General features: G+C 36.5%; 1 protein-coding gene across 4 annotated transcripts in view; it reads right to left on the minus strand.

Annotated features, from left to right (window-relative positions):
• abr (ABR activator of RhoGEF and GTPase) overlaps window positions 1–21,568 on the minus strand; it is a 204,014-nt gene that overhangs the window by 97,075 nt on the left and 85,371 nt on the right. For 3 of the 4 annotated variants that reach the window (XM_016275538.1, XM_016275539.1, XM_016275541.1), the window contains exons 2-4: window positions 19,841–20,019; window positions 7,056–7,154; window positions 1,159–1,344 (exon numbers count right to left, since the gene is read on the minus strand). In XM_016275538.1, the coding sequence (XP_016131024.1) occupies window positions 1,159–1,344; window positions 7,056–7,154; window positions 19,841–20,019 (464 nt within the window). Of the gene's footprint in view, window positions 1–1,158; window positions 1,345–7,055; window positions 7,155–12,885; window positions 13,474–19,840; window positions 20,020–21,568 lie in introns of those variants that run through there. The other variant, XM_016275540.1, reaches the window with a different exon arrangement.

Below are 21,568 nucleotides of genomic sequence, written 5' to 3' on the forward strand. Positions count from 1 at the left end.
AAGCAGAGGATGGCCCACTGGATAGTGGATGCCATCACCCTGGCTTATCAGGCATCCTCCTGGGCGCTGGCTCATGGCGCTCCCTGTTCCAAGAAGAACGGGTACGTTTTCCCAGTGTTATCCAGTCTTACTCATTGGGTAGTGCCATTGCAGCAGTAGACTGTCTACTTATACTCACGCTGTGATCAGCGGCAGCTGGATGCAATAATCGCATGCCAATGTGCATTGGCTCGTTTAGTTTACACTCGAAGTAGATTGGTCTCTCTAAGTGAGATCCCAATTCGTCGGTCATCCGACGTGACGTCTCCGTTCCCTCCTTCAGGGAACGAGGGTTACCATACATAACCGAGACGTACTGTACATATGAAATTAGCATTACATGTGGAACTCAATCAAATACTTTTACTGTGTTTTTACTACAACAGCTTGATTGATTCTAGCATTATATTTAGAGCATGTTAAAGGGTTCCTGATTTAAAATCTGGACTATCAGTATTTTTTTAAATGAGAATTCATTTTTGAGTTGTGAAACTTGCAGTATGGTTTTATTGTAGAGTAACCTCTTATATGTGCAAATATCAAGAACATTTTGATTCTTCATCTCATGACCCCTGTAATGTTTTTCGAAGACATCTGTTATCATCATCAAGGCTGCATTTATTTGAACAAAAATACTGTAAAAAAAAGTAATACTGTGAAATATTATTACAGTTTAAAATAACGTTTTTTTTATTTCAATACATTTTAAAATGTAATTTATTCCTGTCATGGCAAAGCTGAATTTCCAGCAGTCATTACTCCAATCTTCAGTGTCACATGATCCTTCAGAAATCATTCTAATATGATGATTTGTTGGATATTATTATTATAAATGTTGAAAACAGTTGTGCTGCTAATATTTTTTGTGGAAACCGTGATACTTTTTTTCGGCATAGAAAATGTAAAAGAACAGCAATTTATTTGAAACAGAAATCTTTTGTAACATTATCAATGTCTTTACTGTCAATCTTGATCAATTTAATGCTGAATAAATGTTTTACTGACCCTAAACATTTGGTCCATATTGTACACTACATAGAGGGTCATTGTATTTAGAATTACCATCTAGGGCCTTTGAACAGTGTGTTTGGCAGGACACTATGTGGCAGGAGGACTCACCAGTTTCTGGAAGAGATGTCCGACAGTGACCTTCTCATCCCACTGCTGAATGTTGGGAGAAATAGCATCATAAAACTCCTTATGGATCACAAAGATATCTTGGATCATGAAGAAAATAGTTTCAATCTGTTCCATTGTCAGCACTGGCTTTGATGTAGTAGCTGTGGCTTTAAGAGGCTTCATGGGCTGAAAGAGAGAAAGAGCGGTGAATTAATGAACATGTTCACTACTCACATGTATTTATATATTAAGTAATACATTTGTATGTTAAGTAATAAATTACCATACTCAAACCCCGTAAATTTAGTGATATATGGCTGTGAGGTTTAACATGAAAATACATGTGGTTTGGTTATGTGGCTCCTGATCATGATAATGGCACTGTAACTGTTGCATCTTGAGCACTTTATATCCACAAACAACTGCATATAGCAACCAGTTCTGAGGTGATTTAAACTGAATTAAATGATTAAGTCCAATGCATTTAGTTCAGCCAAAATCCATGCAATACTCAAATAGTACACATTGACTGGTGGGACAGTTTCCCTCTCCATTTCCTGTGAATTGATGTATCGATTAATATTTATTTCCTTTGCACTTGCAATGCTGTTCAGGGCAGATGGACACTGTGTGTTTTTATAAATTTGAAAAGAGAAAGCACATGAGCAAACAGTGTAAATGAGAGCAGAAGAAACATTTCACAGCACATGTGTTTATGTGTATTGGCCTTCATTTCTCTCTACAGGGCTGATAACACTGTGTTAAAGTGCAGGACGGTTATTTTCAGATCAGCATGACTCATTGTAAGTTGCTCTCCTCTGCATCATGATACTGTTTGATGAGTGCAGTTTTTCTTTCATGTATTGATGTATTTCCGATTAAAGCAGGAAGTTTGGGTGGGGCATGTTTCTTTTAAAGTCGCTCAAAAACTTTTGTTATGTCAAGAATCACAAACCTTGATGATTTGCAGCTTGTTAATGTAAGTCATCTGCAGGTGGTATTAGGGAGAGGGGAGATTCTTATTCAAGAGGGCATTTGATTGGTTCAAAAATATAGATTTTCCCAAAAGAGAAAGGCTTACAGTAAAATTTAGAATGCATATGAGTTAGTTTGTTAGTTTTTGAAAGTCTCTCTTCCTCACCAAAGCTGCATTTATTTGATCAAAAATACAGTAGTATTGCAAAATATTATTAACATTTAAAATAAGTGTTTTCCATGTTAGAATTTATTTAATTAAAATGTATTCCTGTGATGGCAAAGCTGAATTTTCAGCAGCCATGTTACAGTCTTTAGTGTCACATGATCCTTCAGAAATCATTCTAATATGCTGATTTGCTGCTCAAGAAACATTTCTCATTTCTTTTTTTTTTTTGATTCAGGATTCTTTGATTAATTTTAAATTTTCAAAAGAACAATTGATTTGAAACAGAAATCTTTTGTAATATTATAAATGTCTTTACTGTTACTTTGGATCAATTTAATAAACAAAAGTGTTACTTTCTTTCAAAAACAAATAAACAAAAAATCCACACTAATCCCCCCAAAAAATCCTAAGTGTGACATCTGTCAAAAAGGTCGGTCCCACTTTATATTAAGTGGCCCTAATACCTGTATACTTACATAGTAAATAGATGTGTACGTAGTATGTAACTACAGTATAAGTACACATTGGTACATAGTATCTACAGCTCTAATATTTCTGTAACTACACATATGTAACAACCCACTGAATGGTTTGTGTAAGTACAAATGTGTAACAGGACATTGGTAACAACACTTTTTTTTCACTTCACTAAGTACTCGTGTAACAGGAATTATATAGCTACATTTTGTATAAGAGTGTTGGATAAGAGAGCAACAATATGTTTAAGAGTAATTGGAACCATTTGATCTAGAGGTTGGAGATGGGTAGGTTTAGGGGTGGAAATGGGATCCAGGGGGTGGAAATGGGTAGGTTTAGGGATATGTAAAGTGGGAGGAGTTGGATCTCAAGTTGGTGCACCACTGTAATACCAGTGTACTTACATGGTAACTCCTCAGGAACTGTCCACTTAATATAAAGTGTAACATTCTGGACACCAACCACAATTTATATGTAAAGCCTAACTTACTGGCTGCTGCTGTGTAACATCAGAATAATTACATGGTAAATCTAATATAAAGTGTAACACTTTCTTTAAAAAATGCTGTTAGTCACACATTTGTACTTTCATTACCAAAAAGTGTTGTGACCAATATCCTGTTACACATTTGTATTAACACATACCATTCAGTGGGTTGTTACATATATGTAGTTGCACAAACATTAGAGCTGTAGATACTATGTACCGATGTGTACTTACACTGTGGTTACATACTATGTACACATCTAGTTACTATGTAAGTATACAGGTATTAGGGCCACTTAATATAAAGTGGGACCAAAAAGTCAATATAGTCATTTTTAGAAATACACTATCATATACATGGAGCAGAACTGACACCACTAAAAGCCACTTGATTTCACATGTCTATCAATGAAGAGCTTTAGGACAAATGAGTCATGTTTAAGTAAAACAGCACAAGGAAGACTATAATCATCCACTACCGCTGAAGCAGCATCTCTTGGACCATTTGAATAACTTTTGGTTACAGTTCATCTAAAGCAGCAAATAAACAGCAGACTGATTTCAGGAATTATCACCTTGAGGGAATCGAAAATCAAACGTGCACTCAGTAACACTGTGTTTAACGGGATTCCCTGACCTGGAGTCAAACCTTTGACTACATACACATTACACAACCCTTCACTACAACCACACAACTCCTCACAGCTCAGAATCTGAACACACCTATATATGATCTTTCCTACAGTGGTTTTGAAGTCAATGAATGTGCGTTTCTAATCAAATAATCTGATCCATCCTTTACCAGAACAGAAGGATTCAATTACAAACTCCTCTGGGGGCTCTTCTGTCTGCTAAATTCATTAATTTGTATACTACCAGTCAAAAGTTTTGGACACATTAGACTGAATTTTATATAAAGAATTAAGGTCTTTTCACACCAGGAAAAATACTTGAAATTTGCTCAAATTTGGTGTGATAAACATTGTAATTCAGCTGTTTTGTCATAATTTAATCAACCTCATGTTGTTCCAAACCCATTTCATTTTGCATCAAGCAAGTGGACTGAGCTTCCATTTATAATATTTGATGTGCTCGTGTTGATGTTTATATGTGAATAAAAGTGTACCACATAAATAGATCAATACTGTTTAAAAAGCATCTCAGAATGCACCTCTTGAAGTTAGTTGAAAGAATCAATACTTTAAAGAAGGTAAAATAAGTTAGCAAAGATGTGTTTAACATTTTAGCATTATCAGAGTTTCTGCAGGTTTATTTAAGGTAAATGTAAGATTTTTTTTAAAGACGTTTTTAAGACCAAAGTAAATTCAAGGAACATTGGCTCAGAAAAATCAACTTAATTCATGCTAAATCAACATAAAAATCAACTTAATTCAAATGTTTTAATTCTTATCTGTTATTGTTTTAAGCATAAACTCAATACATTTTTGGTCAGTTTCTCAGAAAACAATACAATCAAAAATGTATCTTGATTTAAGGACGTTTAGATATTTGTACTGGAAAGCAAGACAAAAAATACTGAGGAAGATATACATTTTTAGCAATACATTTTTAGCAATGAACGCAACATTTAATGCAATGACTTTATGAATTTAAGATTTTCTGCTCCAATTTAAGACCTTTTTGGAAGGGCGAATTAAGACTTTTTAAGACCTTTCTAAGACCCTCAGAAACCCTGATTATGTCCATACATCCATGTGTTATTTCATAGTTTTGATGAATTATTCCAAACAGAAAACAGCAATAACAAGGAATAGGCACATGTAAACATTTGAACAGCAGTGCAAAAATAAATCTTAACATGGTGGAAGTGCATTTAGCAGTGCTGTGTGCAGTACTCTCTATCAAAAAACACATTTCTGGATATTCATAATCTTATCAGCACCGCCAGATATCTGACGTCAGCATGACAGGAATCATGTTCTCCTCTGTCATTTCAAGAAATGATTGGAGAAGATGGATAAATGTGTGCTTGCCCATTTATGTATCTGCTCTGCAACAGTATTTGTAGCCATTTTCCTTGCAAGTCCAAAGTGCTGAGTAATGTTTGGACAGGAAGTGTGCAGCAGAGAGCAGAAGTACATAAACACAAACACCCGGGTCCACTTTAACTTAACTCTTCAGCAGGTTTACTTAAACCGAGACAGGAGATATCCAGGTGTTCATTAAAGATTGTAACAGCAGGTGGCACAGTGTGTCCAGCATAATTAGCGCGCTAAAAAACACTCACAGTGGATTTCAAGGTTTCTGTGCATGTGTACTGGTTGCTAGTTTATAATGTTTAATGCCTGGAGAGAGGAAGCCTTTATTCATCTCAGGGGTTTATTTTTGCTCTGCATCCTCATTTATAAATCTCAATGAATGAATGGTCTAGAAATCCGATGTTGGTTCAGCTTCCATTAGACTGTGATTAGAAATAATGTCAACGCAAGATAATACTGGCACAAATAAGTAAACCTTTGACTGCTGTGATAAGTTATTGCACAGAATTAATGTTCTGAACAGCAGGTGGTCAAAAAAAGAGAGAAAAGACTGACAGGAAATAACACGTTCAAACAGCAGAGGAACAAAGTACTGGTAGACATTAGATTTCAGCATTTTTTTTATAAATGGGATAGAAATGCTGCTTCCTGATTGGCTCAGTGTACGCATGCTCTTTACGCTGCACTCTAAGCAGCCATACTGTGGAAATCACGCTTTTCCTTGCTCTTATGAAATATAAGAGTAAACTTATTTTAAACAAACACTGATAGTCAATCATAACTGGGGTTATTTCGATAAAAAGTCTTAAAGGGGTCATAGGATGCCCATTTTCCACAAGTTGATATGATTCTTTAGGGTCTTAATGAAAAGTCTGTATCATAGTTTGGTTATAATTTCTCAAAAGTAGTCTAAAAAACTCCTTTAAACTCCTCTTCCTTTAAATGTTAATGAGCTCTGCTGACCCCGCCGCTCTCTTCCGAGCCGCTCTCAGAGAGACCGTTTACTTTAGCCGCATTCATCGTGAAACTTGCTAATTAACACATTATTAGGAAAGGCGATTTGCAAATATTAATTAAAAAACCTTATACTAACTTCTTCTGTAGGTGAAGCTGGATCACGAATGATTCGCGCGAACATAGACACATTTATGGAGATCGGGGGCACATTCCCTTCAGAAACAAACATAATCCACTGCGTCTTCAGCAGCTCAGATGTTGAGAGTAAACAACGACTGCTGTTCATTATTACATCCAACAACAGAACACCTCAATCGCTTAGGAGTCATTCTTGTCTACATCTGCTCCAGCGGTGAAGCAATGGCGGACTGATGACAGCTCACTCAGGGCGGGTCTAAGGTAAGACACCAGTCCAGTCTGTGCTGAAATGCTACTGTCAATCAAACTATCGTGGGAAGGGCCTGTCTGTGTGACGTCTGAGATCGGCTCGATTTGAGAAAGGGGGAAAGATTTTAGTAGATTTACAAAAAACCACTGGGTGGATTCTTATCATTTTAGGGTGGTTGTGTACACACACTGCCAACACACATTTCAGTTTAAACAAGTTGTAAAAGTGCATGTAGCATTATATGACCCCTTTAAAGTAGTAAAACAGCTAGAGTCATTGTTTTGGAAGTATAAAATAAAATAAGACAAAAGGCCCCTTTATCTAGAACACTGATAATCAGCTTTAAAACACTCCACATAGTGTCACATAGAGCAGGACTGTGAAGTTCCCACATCAGGTTCCTCATGAAGTGTGAGTGACGACATGTGTGGCAGTGGTACTCACCAGCAGCAACGCCTCCAGCTGGTTAATATAGATCTCCTCACTGGCCAGAAAACCAGACAGAACCAGTTTCTTCATCTCCAGACCTTTCTCTGTGTCTCCCTGAAACACATAATCGCATACAATACAGAAGAATCAGTGTATCTGAAAACACCTAACATTAATTACTCTTTGAAGCTATGAGTCTTTGTTAAACGTTACTGAATGAAAAGTTGACACAGGAAGTTGTTTAGGACTGTGCAAAGCTTTGGATGTGTTGATGGACTTGATGTAATACATCTATGTTTTGATCATTGTTCTGAATCTGATCCAGACGTGGTCTTTGACAAAAACATGATTTTCTCAGCTTTTTGTTCAAAATGCTGTTTTTCATTAAACTAACCCACATTCAAGTGTAGATCAAAAAAAGAATGCATGAAGCTAGAATATATATATTTTTTTATTTAAAAGCATAGGCTCTGTTCTTTATTTTAAAATGTTGCATGTTTAGACATTCATACAACTAAATATTCTCAGGGCCATAAAAATTTTGTGAAAATGCTCAAAAATGCTGGCGGTCACTTTTTTTTAAACACACAGGTGGGGAAAGAGTTAAATAATGAATGAATTAATTAATTAATGGAGCATTTATATAGCGCTTTACTGTGTATTGCTGTACACCCAAAGCGAAATAGTTCACCCAAAAACTACAATTCAATTAAAAAATTAAAAATAAATCATAAATCACTCATGTCACTCCAAAACTTCCTGCTTCTGTGGAGCACAAACAGTGTATTTTTAATACAAATATCCTGTTCAGTCACATTAACCGTTGTTCCGCAAAATATTGTTGTTGAAATCCAGCCATTTCAATAGCACTCTGCACAATCTGAAGTTTTGGGCAAGGGTGAAAAAGTTCCCTATGTGGATTTCACTTATGTTCAAAGTGACTTTTGTATGAGCTGTGCTTCATACATCGCTACACTATTTTCAATTGACTTTTTCTGACCCCACCAATAGACCAAAATCAAGATTTTCAATAAATAACTTAAATGGCAGCTATTCTCATGCAGAAAATTTGTAAAATAGTGCAGTAAGTAATTTGGACTACTTATTTGATACTTTTATGGTGCTTTTGTCATTTTGGAGAAGCAACAAGAGTGGCCAGGATATTTTTCCAAAAGTTTTGTGTTCAGACTTCCACATGACAAGATTTTAATGACATGAAGTTGAGATGACAGAATTTTTGTTTTTGAATAAACTCTCTCTTAATAACAAGACAGGAGATATTCAGTTGAGAAATATGCTTCAGCTAATGAGCACCACCTGTAGGTAATAAAATCCTGTGTTCACTTTTACTGTACAATCTACAGTACCAGTCTGTTCCGATCTTTCTTTCTCTGTCTGGTGTGAAATTGCTCAGGTACAGGCACACCCTGTGAATTCAACCATCCAGGTACAGAGTTCACACTGTGTGTGTTTGTGTGTGTGTTCAAACAAAGGCACAGACATGCTTTCTAAACCCAGCCATTTTAACAAATACATGATTCAATCTGAGTGAAACAGAAGAAGTTAAGGAGCCTTTAAATGTAATCCGTCTTTCAAATGTCTGCTTAAATGTTTTTAAGCTCCAAATAAGCATTTAAACCAAGTCCCTCCCATTGAACTTTTTTCATTTGCAACAGCTCTTGCTTTATTACATGACTTCGTAAAAACTGTTTTAAAACAATTACTGTAAGTGTAAATTCTCCCACCATGTCTGTCCACCACAAGCACCACAAATATATGAGGATAAATCAAAACATGACTATGTTTGTTTGAAAACCCATGAAAGTTGATTACATGCAGGAATAAACAGCAGTTCTATGAAAAGACAGGAAGTACCACCCTTATGACTAACTACATCTGAAGAGAGCAGCCAAATATACCCGCCATTGCCCTTATAATTCACTAACAAACACTTCTTTGTCCAGAGCACTAGTGGATTTATTCTGTGACACTCTGCAAGGGAAAACAATTCAAAAAGTTCAGATTACAGTGACTAAAGTCAAACGCATGTTACCGAACTTATGGTAAGAATAAAAAAGGAATTATTTTTTAAACAGGTTGTGAAAATAATTCATTTCATTCATCAATTATTCAATCTCATGTCATTCCAAACCTGTATGACTTACTTTCTTCTGTTGAAAACAAAATATAGATAGATACTTTACATTTTGAATAATGTTGGTTACCAAAGCTGAACCAACATCGGATTTCTAGACCATGCATTCATTGAGATTTATAAGAGAGGATGGAGGGGGGTACGTGAACAAAATTCTGAGTTTTGGCATTCATTTAATTCTACCCCAACTTAAAAGTAACATTAAAACCGAATGTATTTCTGACAAGCAAAATGCCGCTTCTAATGTAAAAACAGGAAAATGGGAGTGCCGTAAGTAAATGGGCAAATACATGATATCCAATCAGCTTACCTCATCTTTTGCGGTCAAAACTGACTGCATCCACACAAGCAGCGTGCATGTGATAGGATGCCCGCTGAATATGCCACTTGAGCAAATCGTGCTGCTGTTCAATGTATCTTTAAAGTAGATCTTCACTTAATAGCATGAAGAGCAAATATTGACACGGACTAAGATCGATTTAAACTCTCTTCGATACAGACACACTGTGCATGTTATTGTTATTGTTATTGCAAGAATGCAAATTTCCCTGAATATCCAAACGATGGCAAATGTTCCTTTCATTTTTACAACAGTTCAACAAAAAAAAGGTAATATTAAGTGAACATCTTCATCAGTCAAGTCAAGCCACAGTTGATCGTCATGAATCAAGTCAAATCACAGCTGATCTTCATGAGGCAAGTCAAGTCACAGCTGATCTTCATGAGGCAAGTCAAGTCACAGTTGATCGTCATGAATCAAGTCAAATCACAGTTGATCGTCATGAGGCAAGTCAAGTCACAGCTGATCTTCATGAACCAAGTCAAGTCACAGCTGATCTTCATGAGGCAAGTCAAGTCACGCTTTTTGGTGTGTTTGGGCTGCATACACCACCACAGAACTCCCAGAGGCGGTGGCGCCCACTATTAGGTCTCCAGAGTTGGTGGCTGAAGCTGCAGAATCTCCTGAGGTAGTGGTGCTCGCTGCTGTTTTCCCTGAAGCGATGGTGCCCGCTGCAGTTTCTCCAGAGGTGGCGGTGCATGCTGCAGAACCTCCCAATGTGGCGGTGCTCGCTTCAGCTTCTTGCATGGTGGTGGTGCCCAGAAACGCACTTTCAACCTGTCATGTCAAGGTCGGGCTCTGTCACGAATCCGGTCCGTGGCCTTCCGGCCGATTGCCATTAGAGGTCATTCTACCATTACATTGACTCTCACACAACACAGACTGTTCCACGTCACTCCGGACTACAGTTCCCATCATCCATTGCACTTACACAGCTGAATTCACTGATCACACAGCCATCACTAATCACACGCTTACCTGAGAGCCATTACACACTCTGTTTAACACTCTCTCAGTTTCTGTTCAGATCGCCGTGTATTGTTCTGCGTTTATCACTCATCTAGCGATAGCTGCATTGCAGAGCCTAGTGTCTTGTTTTCCTAGTTTTCTTCATCTTGCCTTGTCTGTTTTCCCGTGTTCTGATCACTGCCTGTGTACCTGGATTATCCCTCGAGTCTTGCCCAATTGGATACTGTTCGCCCCTGCCTGGACCTTTGCCTTGTACCTGGATTATCCCTCTTGACTTGCCATCAATATACCTGTGTTTGACCACGTCTCTGTTAATAAAGCCTTGCAGATGGATCCGCGCGCTTTCAGTGTTCCCTCCGTAACAGACAGTGTACTGCCAAATGTAAAAAAAAACAGCATTTCTGTACCTAAAATAGCTTTTATTTGTTCTATGTAAGTCACTATTAATGAATATCCATGTTGGACTGAAGTGAGTCTGGAAAAGTTGAAAATGGAAAATGGTTGTAAAAGTATTTCCAAGCCTCAGTTTCATCTGAGCCAAAATCATGTTTTTGACTAAACACATCAAAATATCAAAGTGGTCACAACTGTGGCACAATGGTTATTACACATGCTCTTCACATGTTGAGCTGTGGTGCTCACGTACAGTAGTTAATTCAGGTTTGAGTTTGCAAGATATCCTGAAACTAGAATTTATTTTCTAAGTAATACTTTTATTGAGCAAGAGTGCATTAAAATTGACAGTAAAAACATTTCTAATGTTACAAAAGATTTATATTCCAACAAATTTTGATTCATCATGCTGAAAAAATATCATGGATTCCACAAAAATATTAAAGGGGTCATATGATGTGATTTAAATTTTTCCTTTCTCTTTGAAGTGTTACAAGTTCTTGGTGCATAAAGAAGATCTGTAAAGTTGAGGAGAAACAATAATGTACAGTATGTGGAAAATAATGTGTTTTTTTAACTTTAAATGGCATAAACACATTTCATTACACCAAATACACAAAATAATGTTCTTTTTAGCAACATCATATGACCCCTTTAAGCAGCACAACTGTTTTCAACTGTTAATGAGAAATGGTTCTTGAGCAGCTAATCAGCACATTAGAATGAATTCAGAAGGATTATGTGACACTGAAGACTGGAGTAATGGCTGCTGAATATTAAGCTTTTTCATTACAGGAATAAATTACATTGAAAAATGTATTAAAATGAAATTAAAAAAAATTAAAGTTGTAATTATATTTTACAATATTACTGTTTTAATTGTATTTTTTGACAAAAAAATACAATTTTAGACTAAAAAAACCCTCCAAATTTTAAACGTTTGTGTATAGAGTGACAAAGACAGAAACGGGCATAGATCCACGGATATACCAAATTATCAAGGGGTGGACTCTTTTAGATCTTCACAGTTTAAATAGAAAACAGTCTGCTCAACAGTCTTTTTTCTTTTCAGCACCCTTCTTTTTCCATCTTTTGTGTACATGGACAACAGTAACTCAAGCTCAGATGGTTCAGGTCAGTCTTTAGGACGAGTTTTAAAGTCTGTTTAGAAGCACAGCGTTACACAAAATCTGTGACCCAATGCATCGTGGGAGAAAATGTTATAAAGCATTAGTCTACCCAATTCTAAAGCATTAGTCTACCCAATGAATGAAATGACAATTCTACCATAATTTACTGACACACGGTTAAAAATTAATAACACACATGAAGTTCTTCTTTACATGAAAAAACAAATGGAGATGTTTCGGAGCAAATAAAGCATGTTCACCAATGCTTTATTCCATACAACTTCCAAAGAAGAAAGTAAGTCATACAGGTTTGGAATGCCACGAGGGTGAATTAATAATGATAATAAATAATAATAAATAATTAAGAATTTTCATTTCTGGGTAACTGTCCCTTTAAGAGAATAATACAGCTACCATGTGAAGTCATTGCTGGTGGAGTCCAAGTCAGCATGGGCAATGTGACTTCTTCATACTTTTGTAGAGATGCTAAACATCCCAAAACAAACATATGTTGAATGCAACGCCAAAGAGTCAAAATCACAGCAACAGTTGGTGAATTACTGCCTGAATTTGTGTAAAAACTGGCCTGGTTTCTGTCCTTATCTGAGTGATTTCGGTCTCGTCGAGTGTGTTAGAGCAGGATAAAGATCATTAAGAGACCGTTTACAGACTCACAGTTGCGACATATGACTGGTACAAAGCACAAAAGTCACACTCACTCAGCGAACTGAACAAACACTAATGCCATGTCGCAAAAAGGTTTAATAATTTCCACCTCACTAATTTTAGCCACTGAAACCTCTGTCAGCAAGCCAGCAGAGGAAGAGAGAAGTGCTCCTCGGCCTGACTCTCTCTCACCTTGAACGTCCTGAAGTCCACTGGTGTGAATGGACAGTCCAAGTCCATCTCATTGTCAAACACATCTTCATCCTCCAGAACTTTGTCCAGAAAACCCAACACCTCCTCTTCATCCTCCTCCATGCTGACGGCCGATCCCTCTCTCTCCTCTCCCTCCGTTTCACTCGCTGCTTTCCTTCCTTTCAAGTTTTGACAAGCCGCCTGTGACACATTGGTGCCTCTGCTGGAAATCTACCACTTCTGTCCAAGGAGAGATTTTTTTCTTTCTTTCTTTCGTTCTCTCTGGAACGGTAATGTGTCCTCCCTCTCACACAAACACAGAAAGAGCCACTTGCTTCCTCTCTCTCGTAAACACACACTTCAACCTCAAATGACCCGCCTCTGCACACACACACACACACACACAGAGGCTTGAGTTGCTGGCGTCCCTCCCCCTGAGTGCGGTTCTGTCTTCCTGGTGTGTTTCAATTCCGGGCGCCCTGGGTTAAAAAACTGTCCTCCATTTTCCTTTCTGGCCTTAACAGGTCTCTTTCTTAGTTTCTTGCTCTCTTTGTTTGGTTGTTAGTGTTGAATTTTTAAGTATTATAAAAGTGATTAAAAACTGAATGAGTCTAAAAGCAGGTTTAATCATTGAGACAGTGGTTTTCAAGCGGTCTTCACAGAGTAAAACAAAAACAGCACCATAACACCCCAAATCTGGGTGCAGCGACCAAACAATGAAAAATTTGCTGAAATGAACTAGACTGCTCATTTTAGCTAATAAAATGTACATGCACTTTACATACTTATGCACTATTCTATGCCATTTTGTAGAATAAACAGTGTTTACACTGAAAAATCAAACACGAAGTGCACTTCAAATACCCTAACTAAAAAAAAAGTTTCCTTATGTATTCTTTATTTCCTTATCAGAATTTGATGCCGAATATAACAAATTACTCTTAAAATTCATTAGACCGAAGAGTACATAGTGCATAGTATAAATTAAGTGTATATTCATGATTTGGGCCACAACCATGAATCTAAAGGAGTTGATTGTTTGCTAGCTAAACACTTGTGTACATTAACGTATAATAGTAAGTTACTTTACTGAAGACAAAAGAAGCACCAATTTATGTAATACAGTGACTTAATTTATTATGAGTTAATTAATTGGTTGATTCATTGAATGTTAAACGGTCAGTTAAATTTGATCAATTATAATTGTTTCATGTACTTAGGTCTATTTTTGTTTTATCAGTCATTTAACTCACAGACCACTATGAATCCTTCATGGACCACCAGTACTAAGAATCAAGGGTATGTCAACTTTTAAACATGATAATTTGTGTTCAGTTCCATTATTATTCTGTCATTTGGAAAAGAAAGAAGTCTCTTTTGCTCAGTCAGGCTGCATAATATTGTGAAATATTATTACAATTTAAAATAACTGCTTTCTATTTGAATATATTCAAATATTCAAGTTTTCTATTTGTAATTTATTCCTGTGATGGCAAAGCTGAATTTGTCATTACTCCAGTATTCAGTGTCATGTGATCCTTTAGAGCTGCTACTCAATACACATGTATTTTTATTACTATTATTATTATCAAGGTTGAAAACAGTTGTGCTGTTTAATATTTTTGAAGAAACTGTGATACTTTTTTCAAAATTGTGATGAACAGAAAGTGTTAATTTCTTTTTCTTTCTTTCTTTCTTTCTTTCTTTCTTTCTTTCTGTGCAGGTTGGTAGTGTATGTAAATACCTGATGATTTAATATCTTCATCGGGGCAGCACTACACAACAAAACAGCATAACAATGAATCCTGGACATGGCAAAGACAGTTAATAATGCTTGTTTAAGTTGAAAGTTATGGTACCATGAAATTTCTGGCAATTTTATTTTTCGGGGGTTCCCTGGATCAGACAAGGTCGACTAACCCTCCTTTAACAAATATTAAGCTCTCCTGTACTCCAAGTAATAAAACTCAACACATCATTGAAATACACTCTCAAATCACAATACAGTCATCAACAATTCATGTTATGTTTTAAGGTAAGCTGGTATTATAGATTCATTAATTTAATAAAGTAAAACTCTTATAAAATGATCCTATAGGAGTGCATAACACACAGTTTGTAAGTGAGTGTATGAGAAGACTACCCATACTTCTGACCGATCACACCCAAGCACAAGCGACACTTAAAAACATCATCATGAGATTTTCATAGTACACCATAGTCTAAAAAATGTTAGCTCAACAAAAAAAATGTACGCAACAGTTTGCATCAATTTTTTTGTGTTATGAAAACTTCTAATGAAATTGTTAAACCAACAAACTACATTGAGTAAGAACTACTTAATAATTCGCAACACATACTTTTAAGTTGATTACTCAAAAAAATGTAAGTTGCTCCGACTAATGAATTTGTGGGCCTGGAACCAATTTATATCCTTTTTTTTTTTTTTATTCAAATCCACATCTATCATAGCACATGCTAAATGTAACTTAATTATCATGTTTAATGCACAAGCAAGATGCTACTTTGCAATGGTAACCAACTTCAACATAACAGAAACTCTTTAAAATGTCAAACATAACAGCATTAAACACTAACAGGTCTTTCCCTTCACTAAAAAAAACACATAAAATAACACTTAATTTCAACATTTATTCTCATTATCCAGTCCTACGGGAACTAGAAATCCACTACCCAATTTCCAAAGTTAACAAGACAATTTTGACTTACTACAACTTAATTTTTAAAGAAATTCAACAGAAATTTGAGTTTAAATTACACACAATAGTAAGTAAATGTAATCATCGACATTATTATGTCAACTGAACTGATTTACTCGCATTGTAGAGGGGTTGTGTTTGCAACTTGCAAATTAATTTATTAAATTTGAATATTTAACTTGCAACCATGAATTTATTTAAGTTGTGGTAACGGGTCCCCTAAATCATTTTTTTAGAGTGTACATAGAAGTCAATGAGGAATCCCTGATGATGCTCATCTAGTGCTCAAAAGAGGAACTAGAACCGAGCGACACAGAAAATTATGGCATAATAGTTTAGTGTTCTGGGCTTCTCTTTTTCTTACAGAACTTCAATACACTGGCTGACACAACATTAACCAATAATAGGAACTGATATAAATGAATGACACGCCAGTTGATCTCTCATTCATTTGATGTAGTGAGGTGAGTGAAGAGTGGAAAGGCCTCTGCTCTGTAAGAACAGCACTGATGTCAGAGGAGGTGATATATGGTCTCTGTGCAGTGGTTATATAAGGCTCTCAGAGCTCCTCACAGCACTGCCCACACAATCAGACCCTCTGAGAAACTCTATATAAGCCAGAGGAGGCAGAAAAATCTCACACCGCAATTCTCATAAGCGAATTGTCTGTGTGCTTCTCTATGCTTGACTTTATCTGCAGTCAAGCTCAAAGGGAGGAATAAATAGGGGCAGGTGACTGCTTTTTTTCTATATCATGTATAGTTACAAACAGTCACTGAGGCATGCTAGAGTAAATATAAGGCTATAGGGGTGAGAGATATACTATCTGAGTTGAAAAACTGGCCAGTTCAATCACTTCACATTCAAAGAAACACATACTAAGAGCTTGATGATAAAAAAAACACACACACAAAAAACAAGGTGTTTCCACTCTGGTGTGGAACCAAAACCCCACCCCCTTAGGTACAGTTGCTATCTTTGGGCTTGTTTACACCTGGTCACTTAATGTTTTTAGTGATCGGATATCTATCTGATTTGTTAAAATGGTTCCATTTACACTTGGCCACATAATTGTGTGTGTGGAAAAGGGATACAAATCCGATCTTCAATTCCCGCACTAAATTTAACAGAGTACACTTCAACGAAAGCAACAGATATGCGCTGCATTGTATTCATTATCAGCCAATTTCAAAACCAAAGACCGCAATAGGAGAGAGCGTGGCATCAGCACTCGTAAAATAATTTAGTCTCACTACTTTTAATGAAGATGACTGTCTGTTGAGCATTGCATGCCTAAATATCTGGTAATACTCTTCCATCTTTGCAGAAAAATATCCATCTTCATTTGTAGACATGCCATCATTTTTTACAATATATAAACTCTGAGTCCATTGAACCAAACTTGGAAAACCTTCTTCCTTCCAATGTACTGTAATTTTTTAAATTATCGATAACAATATCCTTAGTACATACCTATTTTTCTCATTGTACATTTTTTAGGCAATGCACCCAATAAACACACCACTGGATCTAGAGATATTTCTACCTTTAGTATTTTGTCTATTTCTTTTTTAACATTTTTCCAAAATTCTTGAATTTTTGGGCAATCCCAAAAAATATGAGTACGATCTCCTATTTAACCACATTTTCTCCAACACAGTGCTACAGATAGTTCTTTTACATATGTAGAAATCACATAAGGAGTATTGAAATATACTCCAGTCGAGTATATTTCCAGTCGATTTCTTTCCAAAACTGACTATTAATTCCTTTTTGACTACCTATGTGGTTTCAACAACCAGATGCATTTTACACTTGTCCAGTTTCGTCTGGAATGCGTCCCAGACCACCTCCTGAAGTGGTCTGAGTGATCGGATAAACATTTTATAAATGTTTGTTTTAGAAAATAAAACAAAAGGATCTTTCATCATTTTTTTAAATAGTCTTTGCAATTCTTTTACATAACAGTGTGTCTACCTGATCTATTTTTCATCATTCAAAACTGTAAGAATATTTTTTTATAAATATTCCCTCATGTTGGCTGCCCAGAGAGTTAATAACTTAATAGGCGCCTCCATAAAGTCAAGTCGAATGATCCAAAACAAAATCAGGTTTTAGATATAAACATGAACATTTAGTGACTTATAACGCTTATTTCTCAGCAGAATTAAATCCCACAAAAAATTACTTCCTTTAGCTGCTACATCAAAACCCGTTTTTAGGCACAGGATTGTGGGATATCATAGCACAGAAGAAAAATACATACACATAAACTATGCTGCCATTAAAGATCTTCTAGGAGATCTCTTCATTGTTAATGCAGTTATCTAATTCGTGCCTTAATGTCTTCCTATACCTCTGCATACAATATATATTATTCAGTTTTCTGACACAGCCTTCGGTAATGGAGCAGAACTACAACGGCACAAACACTGTGAGGAAGCACTTCATCTGCTCTTCCACTAGATGGAGATGCTGTTTTAAAAGCTTGATCCTGGCCACACACGTCACTATCAATGTCAACATTTTAACACTAATTATCTGTGTCACACAATGGAAACAGTCATGCATGTTCATAACATGTGACAAACACATCAACCTCAATTTAATCTCTGAACTGCACATTATAAATGGCCAAATATACTCGTCATTACAGGATGATGAGATGCGTCATGACAGTTTAATTTATAGAAATAATTATTACATTTCCATTTTATTTAAATCTATTTGAAAATTTACCTTTTGACTGGAAATTGTGCTTGTGGTTTCATTCTGTAAGATAAATGACAGTTGGGTTGGTATTTTATTATTGGTGTTATCTAAATATTTTTGTCAGCCAAAACCCTATTTTACCCCCTGAGATTTTAAGTTAATATTTCAGACATTCAAAAACACATTCATGGTTCTCTGATATTGCTTAATGATACCATGCAGGTAAAATCTAATTAAATATTTAATCTTTTTTAGTATGTCTTTTATTTTAAAATGATTTATTTTAATTTTACATCGTTATGATAGAATTTATTATCAACTTTTCATCAGCTCACGAAACCCCTAAAGCTCCCTCATGAAACCCAGTTTGAGAATCTGATCTAATGCAATGACATTCATATAGATTTCAGAGTCCAAATAATTTGATCAGTAATTTAGTTATTATAGGCACATGTTGCTTTTACACAGATTTGTAAAGTTGCAAAGACTAAAGTCTCAAATCCAAAGAGATATTCTTTATAAAAGTTAAGAGTCAACCACTCCTACCTAAAACGGCTCGTTCTAACACGCCCCCACATATCTACATCACGATGTGGGTAGATTTGCATAATGCCACCCAAATGTTCACGCAAAGAAAGAAGGCGTAACTTTTCTTCTCGCTGTAGTATTGTTGCCGCTGCCATGTCGTGAAGGCGCTGTGTGTTTCATTATGAAAGCAAAACTACTTTGTTTGACCTTCCAAAAGAGGATGATATCTGCTTCGTCATGCTTAGAGCTGATCCGTGCTGATCGCTGAGGAAATACATCAACTTCGCGCTGTGGATCGCCGGATCGGCTTTCACCGTGGACGAAGCGGAGTCCAGCCCGGTGTCGTCACATGTGGTTGCCGCAAGCCCCCGGCCATTCCTTACTCAAGCCCGCCATGTGTGACGCTGTGTGTTTCGTTGTGAAAACGAAACTACTTTGTTTGGCCTTCCAAAAGAGGACACGACTAGAAATCAGTGGTTAAGTTGTATTTACAACACTGTTCCAGAACAGTTCAACCCAAATATTCAGATGTGTGCAGCGCATTTTATGGAGGACTGTTTCCTGGGAGAGTAGACTACAATGCCGGCTGTTCTGACTCATAGACTGTATGTACGTTTTCATATTTAAAGGATCTGCCACTGATTATTCAAACGCAAGTTTTGAGCAGTGTAGAGTAGCGCTTGTTGTTTGTTATTTCTCCGATCACAAATGCAGACATCGGGGTTTTAATGTTTTTGTCTCGTCACTCCGGCCGGACAGGGCATCACAATATGGTGAGGAGCGTAACATTTCCGTCACATGCTTGAGGTATTCGGCCAATCACAATGCACTGGATAGCTGGCCAATCAGAACACACCTCGCTTTTCAGACCGATGAGCTTTGTAAAAATCAACACGTTTCAGAAAGGCAGGGCATAGAGGAGAAACAATCATTTTAGTTTCTTAGTTTCTTCTAATTCAAAGCACACACACAAACACTCAAACATGCAGTCATACCCCAGACAGTAGCCCTTCTGGTGGCGTGGGTGAGACGGCCTCTCCATCCTGTCCCCGTGCGCAGAGGTGAGGGGACATGGTGGGTGACTCGTCTATGAATGGCATGGTCTCTGAGCCATCCTGAGACTTCCTGTCCTCTGCAGGATCTCCCTCATAGCCATCAGTGTTGTAGTTTAAGTCTGGGGGGAAAAACAGAGGAGTGTAAGACAAGGGTTTCCCAAACACTTCCCCATCTTCCACTGTGAGAAAACACAAAGTCCCGCCTCAAACTCCACAGCTTAATGCCGCCATGTTGGGCCGCAAAAACATTAGCAATGCTGAAAGTGCTAGTGTTTACTTTCTTGAGAAAAATCAATCCACAAATGCTCTGTGCCAAACACTGAGTGTGTTTCAGCAAGTAGAGAAGAGGGCGGAAACTCTGGGTATGATTGACAGGCTCTATAGGACATGGTGGGAAGAGGTAGTGGGAAATGAGTGGGCATCTATAAGATGCTGTAATGCAGTATTACACCAGCTGCTGTGGCTGACCATGCAGTGGGCGAGAAAGTGATTTATCAAAGTTTTGCCAATATTAAAAATCCAAATCAGAAACCAGCTGAGAAGCAGAACATTTGAACAGCTAACTATTGTACACCCATTCATTAGCCTACTTAGTTACACAAATAAATAATTGCTTCACTAAATGTCCGAACTGATTGCACTATATTTGATGTATAATCGTTTTCTATTCTTAACCGTTTTAAATTCATTTTAAACCTCTTAAATAATTTTTTTTTATAATTTTCAAAGTTTTTAAATTCCTTGTTTTATTGTTATTTTTTATTTTATGTAAAGCACTTTGAATTACCATTGTGTATGAAATGTGCTACATAAATAAACTTGCCTTGCCTTGTCTAAATGGCTAGACTAAAATGGCAGTTTCACAACAGAATTAACAAAAGTTAATGTATTCCAACTTGAATGGGAAATGCATTTAAATGATATTTAAAATATGCTATTACAACACTGTTACAATACTGTATTTAAACCAGGGTTCCTCAATTAGTTTTTGCCGAGGGCTGAATTCTGCCAACAACACCAAGCCATGAGCCACTGACCTATATATATATATATATATATATATATATATATATAATTGTTATTATTATTACAATTATTATATTATTGTTGCTTTTGTTAAAATAAATCACAAGATGGTCACAAAATGAATTTTCAGATTTTTTTCCCCAGTAGTCGGTTTTATTCAAACAATTATGAACATTTTTGCATTTAGATACAGAAGAACTTTGCCTGTTGAATATTAAAAACAAATGAACAAACAAAAAAATCTGGATCTCCAATGTCTGCCATGCAAATAAACTGTTCCTGCTCATTCCCAGAATGGATCTCTTCTCTCCACTTTTCCTAATTGCAGATTAAATTATTAGATTGGTCAGTATTAATATTTTTATGCTTAGATTTTTTTTTGGGGGGGGGTATCAAACTGTAACTCCGTGTGTCCCAACCAGACACGACGCAATAAAAAGTATATTTTCCATGTAGATTTTGTCCTAACCACCCGTGACAGCGACACGTGACAATAAGCGACATGGGATTCTATTTTAGGAACGGTTTTTATTTTCTGCGACGTCGCGGCAAGAACAACATACAAAATATGACAGTGATAATCTCAGGTAATGATTATGTGCTTTATTCAATGTTAAAAGTGTCTAATGTGAGTTTGAATAT

The sequence above is a fragment of the Sinocyclocheilus grahami genome, unplaced genomic scaffold (assembly GCF_001515645.1).
Source record: "Sinocyclocheilus grahami isolate Dianchi unplaced genomic scaffold, SAMN03320097.WGS_v1.1 scaffold95.1, whole genome shotgun sequence".
Lineage (NCBI taxonomy): Eukaryota > Metazoa > Chordata > Actinopteri > Cypriniformes > Cyprinidae > Sinocyclocheilus > Sinocyclocheilus grahami.